The sequence below is a fragment of the Etheostoma spectabile genome, chromosome 11 (genome assembly GCF_008692095.1).
Source record: "Etheostoma spectabile isolate EspeVRDwgs_2016 chromosome 11, UIUC_Espe_1.0, whole genome shotgun sequence".
In the NCBI taxonomy this organism is placed as follows: Eukaryota; Metazoa; Chordata; class Actinopteri; order Perciformes; family Percidae; genus Etheostoma; species Etheostoma spectabile.
The window spans coordinates 22437002-22444717 of record NC_045743.1 but is presented as its reverse complement, the minus strand read 5'-3'; the positions used below and the strand labels follow the sequence as shown (position 1 = coordinate 22444717).

Genomic DNA, 7716 nt, shown 5'->3' with positions numbered 1-7716 from the left:
TTATTATAAGAGGCAATAAAGTCAGCCTATCACCGATGCTCTTACTGTAAAGTCCCCTTTATAGTAGTTTTGTGTATTTTTGAACTCGTTAGATGTATAAAATCATATAGACCTCACACTTTTATTATGTTATAATTAGATTCATGTACCTGCCTAAGGTTCCACTGTGATGTGTGTGCCCATGGTGCTCACCACTAGTCCCCGCATTGAACCAGTTGCCCTGCCTTGACTGACAGCAGAGCTCATGCTGACTTCTCTGCCGAGGGACCAATCAGCGGCGGCGGGGGGCGGGGCCGGGGCCAAACCAGCTCCACCAAATATTCCCAGTCGCGGTCCCTTGCAGTTACTTCCCATCCAGGTTTCGGAGCAGTGCTGAGGCATCACCATACCCTGCGTTGTGTGCGGCCGTTTTGGGGACGGATCTGCACGATAACCGCCGCAGCACTTTGTTGGGGGGGAGGGGTGGAACCCTTCTAGTATGAGAACTTCCATTCCAGCTCCTTTGATTTCCTTCATTCTCATATTTAATCGTTTTCTTCATTTTGACCATCCGACCTCATTGTTTCGTCCTCCTCGTTTTCCTGCTGCTGTCACCCACAGTTTGTGTCTGAGTGCCAGCTGAAAGGGGATCTCTCTCTCTCGCTCTCTCTCTCTCTTTCTCTCCATTCCTCCACCAGACATCACTGTACTCTGGTCCGCTGCTGCTCGGGATTGCTGGACTATAATAACGCAGGGGGATTTATATTTGTATTGATTTCCATCTGCCGCCCGGCCCACAGCGGACACCGGCACTTTTTTTTTCTCTCTGAGGGATGTATTACAGCTCTGAGCAGGGGAGAATATAAAGCCACAGTCCGCTGGGTGAACTATACTGCCGATCGTGCGCCTTTTGGTTTTTTGGAGCAGCTCTCTCGTCGGAAGATGCTCTGGTAGGCTACGTGTGATCGGGGGTTTGTGGTCCGTGCGCATCCCCACTGGATCGGGATATAAGGTGAAGAAATTGCCGCGGTCAGCCTTTTTTTCTGGAGCGCTTTCTTTTTTTGTGTTGTGGACATATTTGGTTATTTCTGTGTGTGTGTGTGAGAAGGATTGTGCACCCACCCGGAGGCGCGCAAGGCTAACCATGGGGGACTCGATGTGGAGATATTATTTTGGAGTTCTGTTTATTGCCTTCAAAGTGGACCTGTGCCGGGCGCTCATCCTGGAGTCCATCTACTGGAACACAACAAATACCAAGTAAGTGGAGCACAAGCCGCGCGCACCATAGGCTACTGGCCCCCGTACAGCGCCGTATATACGCGCTCCCGTGCGGAGACCATTTCGTGCCGGACTCCGTTGAAAAATCAGGCATTTTAACGCTGGCTTCCTTGTAGCCCATGTCGCTAAGGCTTCGCGTAAAATACGGAAACAACGCTTCAATTCAGCATACGTCGAGTGGAACAAAGAGCTCTCTGAGTAGCGTCATTTCAAATTTTGAATTTATATTCCCCTGTTATCCCCGCAATCCTTTTCCCACAGCGATCTGTTGGAATCCCGTCTCGAAAGTCCGATTTGTTTTATCAAAAATAAATTCAGCTTATGTTGGGCATCTGTATGCCGAGTTTCCCAGAAAACCTTAATGATCCGTAAAACAACAACAACCTGAATGGATGTGTTCTGTACGCGCTCTGCAGCTTAACTCCCTCATTTTCTGACCGGAGTTTGGCTGAGAATGATCGGGGATAACTACGAGATAAAATGATAAAGCCATCATCCAAAACACCTGTCAAAATAGGGAAACTGTGTTAAGCTCTGCTCATTGCTTCTACATGTACTGTTTGGGGTCTTGTCGCCGTTGGGGGGGTAATTACGCACAGAGGAGCGGGCAGCGAGGGCCAGTCGGCCGTGCGTTATGGGGCACTCAGCGGCACGCAAACCCGCCTCACAGGGACATCTCAGTATATTTTGTGCCATTCGTCTGTTATTTGTTGTTTAATGGCATATCTCTGCGGAGTTAGTCATACGTGGCGCATTTTGGGGTTGTTGGGAAGCACATTAATTTGGATGGTAACTGCGCTTCGTTTCCTCGGTCAATATTAACTTGGACTACAGGCGTATTCTAATTCATATCTGACTGTAACAGGTCCGAATCAATTAAAATAGCAGAGCTCTGAAGCGGCATTGAGCTCATTAGCAGGCCCGCTTATTCCCTCGCAGTTCACCGCATCGAATATTGGATTTGAATCCTCCATGATGAAGAAAATATTAATGAGAGAGATCGAAGAGAAATGAATGTTGTGTGTTCAAGGCTGGGACGCAGCAGCGGGCCTCCGATGCTCTGCTGCGGGTTCCAGCACGGTGTGTGTGTATGTGTGTGTGTGTGTGTGTGTGTGGATAGAATAAAAATCATTAGGCTAAGTGATCAACGAGCCAAATTGTAGGGCGGATTGCAGTGGGATATATGGTTGAAATGCAATGTAAAAAAAAATAACTTTGACTAGATATAGTGCATGGGGCGCCTCTCCGCTTCTCTGCTCTCCATTTGCAGCCTTTTCTTGCTCTTGTTTGGGAGCCTGGGTGTAAAAAAAATAATAAAAAAATAATAAGCGTCACAACCGCGGAGCTGGCTGCATTCGGGTGTACAATCCCAGGATGTCCCGTCCTCACAATGCGTGCATGTTTAAAAAAAAATAGTGCTTTAACTAAGACCATGGGTGGGTAATATTAGGGAAATCACGCGGCCCAAAACACTCTACATACTCGCATTCCTGCCTGTTTGTATGTCAAATCCCATCTCAAACAATCTTGCGCCTCCTAAATATTCCTACAGACCAAGAATGGCGGTTGAACTCTTTTCTGCAAATAAAATAGAGGTGTCTTTCTCCCCCTTTCCAACCCCAGCGCTCTGCCCGGCGGGGGGCGCCCCTCTTTGTCGCCGTTTAGTCACGGCCAAACTCCAACTCGCCCAATAATTCCGCTTTTCAGCTTTTGGCTCCGGCGCAGCCAGAAAGACCCTCTCTCCCCTCTCTGTCTGCTTTCTTCCCTCACTGAAACCCACCCAGTTGAGACGGTGTGACGGTCTAACAGGTGTCTGTTGTTGCGCGGGCCCATGGCGGCTGGAGAGGAACGTTAACTCGGGCCGTGTGTGTCGGTTTGTGCCCGGTTGTCTGCGGGACAGAGCCCGGGGACTCCAAACGCAGCACGGCCGGCCCTTTCCAGCCTCTTGACTGCCACGGCCATCTGGGTCCCAACGCGTCTCAATCCACACTGCAAACCCAATGACGCACTCCTGTATACTTTCGTTTTAAAAGAAGGGCAGAACAAAATAAATAGGGCTGAATAAATCGATATTGTATCGAGATCCAAGGCTAGATATCGTCTTCGATTTTAGATGACTTACATGACACAAACTGTGTCTTTTCCTGGTTTTAAAGGCTGCATTACAGTAAAGTGATGTCTTTTTGCTGAATTTATCAGACTTTAGCTCTTCTATTATTTACCTTTACTCTCGTTGTGTAGGCTAAATATTTGGTGAAAGCACCACAAGTCAACCCTACAATATTGCTTTGTTCAAAAATATCGTCATATTCGATATATATATATATCTTCCAGCTCTAGGTTTAAAGGTTAATAACAGTCAAGGTTGCACACCTAGCCCAAATGGCGTGTCTCATTTCCATCCTAATGTAGTTGTTACGTGTCATCCCCTGCTGTAGACTGCCATTTGATGACCATTTGGTCTAATTAGAGAGAAAGTGACGACAAAACACCCAAATGGTTCTGGGAATGCTTGAATCAGATGTGTGGAGAGAATGCAAAATGGCAACTCGCAGCACATATGACCACTAATAACATTTATGTATGGACTTCACTTTGCTTACTGGCAAAGCTCGATTTCTATATAGGGATCGGATCGTCCAACGAGTCATTTTGTGCTTTTAAAATGCCCTTCTCCCAAAACATGAAGCCTCCATCTTGCAAATTAGTATGTCATTTCACTTTTGACTCAAAAAGGAGGACAAAACAAAAAAAAAAACAGGGAAAATGTGTCCCACCCTCAGAGCAAGTATAGGCCTCGGGCGGCCACAAACGCAGCAGGCATTCCGCGGCATTAGTGTGTGCGTGTGCACATTCTCGGCGTTGTGTCTGGGTGAGGAGTTCAGAGGTAAAAGGCCGCCTAGTGATATCATTGCGTGAGCGCTTCTCTTTAGGTGAATGGCCTTCTGGGAGTTGAGCAACGATCCCGTCAGATTGTAGTTCAAGTCCTGTGACCGACATGAATCCCAACTTTTTTCCTTTTTATTCACTGGCGTAGATGTGACTCTGTTCAGTTAATCACCCTCTATTTTGATAATTGAATTATCAATGTGATATTAGTTTTTTTATGTAAAAAAAAAAAGAAAGTCAAAATGGTGTGACGTGAGCTTTCTTAAATGTGAATATTTCCTGCTTTCTTCACTCGTAAAGTCCAAAAATACCTCCGACAACAATTCCTATCTTCTTTAAGGCTGCAAAGATGAATCAATTACTTACTAAGTAATGTGTTTATTAATGTGAATATCTTCTAGTTTCTTCTCTCCTCTGTGACAGTGATCTGAATATCTTTGAGTTTTTGGACAAAACGGGACATTTGAGTATGTCTTCTTGGGCTTTGGGGGACAACAATCCACTTTTTTCCCCAGTTTTTGAACATTTCAGAGACCGAACATGTAATCCACAGACTGTTATGAACATAAGCGGTAGTTGCAGGTCTGCTGTTGATGAGGAAGTTAAAGTCTGGGATCAGGACAGAGCAGCTCCTTTTCCAAGCTGTGAGTGTGTGATGAATAACTTTGCCGTGGATCTCTTTTCCCCATGCTCGTTGAACGTCCTCATGCCCGTGTGTCACTCACTCCCGCTCGCTGACAGAGAGCCCCCGGAGCGGGAATATCTTTATGTATGTCAGCAATATGCTCAACAGCCCGAGTTGTCCCTGTCTCCGCGTCCCTCTTTGGGTTCTGCGTTAGTCTCCCTCTTTTGACTATTCATGGTGGAATGAATGTTAGAAATGTGAAGGCTGCGGGCCAGTCTAATGCCTTTGTGTGTGTAGGCCGGGGGTTGAGGATAAAGAAAAAGCTAGTCTCTCTCTCTCTCTCTCTCTCTCTCTCTCTCTCTCTCTCTCTCTCTCGCGCTTACTCTGTGTGTTCTAAGTGTGTGTGTGCGTCCATCGAAAAAAAAAAAAAAACTCCACAGGGCCCACGGCTGTGTCGATTAAACCTCATTGTTGTTTGCGCTTTACTACTTTACTGCCCGTATGCATGAACCTCCCAAGGAAAAAAAAAAAAACAGAGATGACCCAACAACTCCACAACAACCACCACCACACACACACACACACACACACACACAACACCACACACACACACACACACACACCTCCTTCTTCTGCTAATCCATTTGTAGTTGGGAGGGAGAAAACAAAAGCAAAGCCTGCTTACATGCTTTATGTAAAAGGAGCGCCTCCTTCTCCAGGCAGTTCATTAAGAGATTACATAGAAGCCTAAAGGCCCTTGTGACCGGGCAGTGACGGGGGGCACCTCTGTGGGTCTTTTGTGAATGTAAGGGGGGGGGGGGGGGGGGGGAGAGAGGGAGAGAGGGGTGGGCAAAGAGATGAGAGTCCATCATGAATGAGTGACGAGGCCTTGTGTGCCGAATGTGGTAACCGTGCCGTCTCTCTTCCTCCCAAACCCCTGCAGTGCCTCTAATTTTGCCTTTTTCTCATCTCCCCTTTTCTTTATGGAGCGGCGAGGGAGAGAGAGAGAGAGAGAGAGAGAGAGAGATCAGTTGCTTTAATTTAGCTGCATCGATCGGCAGAGAGGGCGAGGTTAAAAAATGGAAGGAGAGAAAGTGGCATGTTGGACACGGGGTTATGGAGCTTCGGCGTGGCTTTTTCTTTTTTTTTTTAAGGATTCCTGCCACGAGAAAGAGAAAAATGGATGATTAAGATTGTGTAATAACAGAACAGGGAGCGAAAGAAATAGGAAGAAGAGAAAGAAATGAAACAGAGAAGGAGAGAAGAAAGCGTCGGGGGGGGGGGGGGTGGGGCCCTTGGCGGGCGAGGAGGGTAATTATGTCTAGGCCTGCTCAGGACCCAAAGGCCTGGATTACTGGATGAAAGGTAGGGCCGAGGCTCGGAGAGCAGACAGAACCACAGAGAGGGGACGATGGGGTGGGGGGGTTTAGGGTGACAGGCAGCGTGAAGACCTCTGTCCTCTCGGCCGACAGAGGGCGAAAGCCGCGGCGCTGCGATGGATTTGCGGGTGGATTAACCCTCACGATGCCCCGGCTTGGCCTCTTTGTCTGCCGCCCCCCTAATGAATCCTCCCATTGCAGCTGGGACTCGGAGTCAAACAGTCGCTCTTGATCTGCAGTAAATATTCACCCTCCCCTCGTCTCACTTTGTTTTCTCAGAACTTCAGGGCCACAGGAAGCGAACGGAGGGGAGATTGGGACTGGGGATCGGGACTGGGGATTACACCGGGGCTCTGTTTTGTCACGCACAAATCCACCAGTCCAGTGGTTTAAATAGAAAGTCTGAAAGAGAGACGCGGAGGAAGGGATGAAATGAAGGGGGTCATATGGAGATGTGCAGTGACAGGAGGACGCTGGGAAAACGGAGAGAGAGAGAAGGTAGAAGAGTTGAGAGACTCACAGATGAGAGGTCTTACTTTCTTTCCTTCCTTCTTTTTAACTGCTGATAGATGCAACGGTCATAATCTCAGGAAGCAGGACTACAGTCCTCCTCCTCCTCCTCCTCCTCCTCCTCCTTTTTTTCCTTTTGCCCCTAACACTTCCTCTCCCCTCCCCAAACCCACACACACACGCTAAAAAAAACACCCAACCTAAAGGTGGAGAAAGGTGGTTAGAAGATAAACGAGAACAAAAAAACAGATGTCATCTCTCCAGGAATCAGTCCCTTTTTTTTTGTGGAAATCCAAAAGTTCCAGCCATCACGTAGCATGCCGTGGACGTGCAATCACGGGCACAATCCCCGCCTTTAGAATAAAAATAGCATTTCGAAGGAAAACTGTGAGGGCGTTGGGAATGACAGCTGTCTGAACCTTGTCAGTTCGACAAAAGCTTCGATTTCCAGCTCTGGCGGAGACGGGTCGGGGCACCTGTGGCTCTTCTCAACTTCCCAGCAAATGGGAGCGGATGGAGGGATGAACATCGACGAGAAAAGGAAGAAGAGTGTCTGCCTATTAGAGATGTATTATTTCCCTGACACGGCGTACTATTCCAAAAATGACCATAATAGTCAGTAGGGCTGCAACTAAACGCTCATTTTGATTAAACTGTCGATTATTTGCTTCATTCTTTGGTCTATACCATGTCATAAAAGTGTCCCAAAGCCCAAGAGGACGTCCTCGTAGGACTTGATTGAAACTTGGAATGAATCCACCCGATTAATCCATAATCCAAATAGCTGTAATAGTACTTTGTAGCTCTAATATCCATGTATACATTTCAAGTTGTACATTCGACCAGCGTTTAATTAGGCAGCCAATAGCGACTCACAATAAATGTCTTTCCATTAGCCCACACTGTTTACATCCAGCCTGTAATGCCTTGTAATGCCTAATCTGCAGACCAGCACAGCACCCAGACCTCTGATGAAGTGCTCTTGGATCTCAGGAATATTTACGGTGGGGGAGGTGGGGGGGGGGCCTTACTAAAGAAAGGGTTTTTACGGTAGGG

General features: G+C 47.4%; 1 protein-coding gene across 1 annotated transcript in view; it reads left to right on the top strand.

Moving 5' to 3' along the window:
• Window positions 1-345: 345 nt before the first annotated feature.
• efnb2a (ephrin-B2a) overlaps window positions 346-7716 on the top strand; it is a 53471-nt gene continuing 46100 nt past the window's right edge. The window contains exon 1 of the mRNA XM_032529854.1: window positions 346-1236. Coding sequence (XP_032385745.1) covers window positions 1124-1236 — 113 coding nt within the window. The 5' untranslated portion in view covers window positions 346-1123. The remainder of the gene's footprint in view (window positions 1237-7716) is intronic.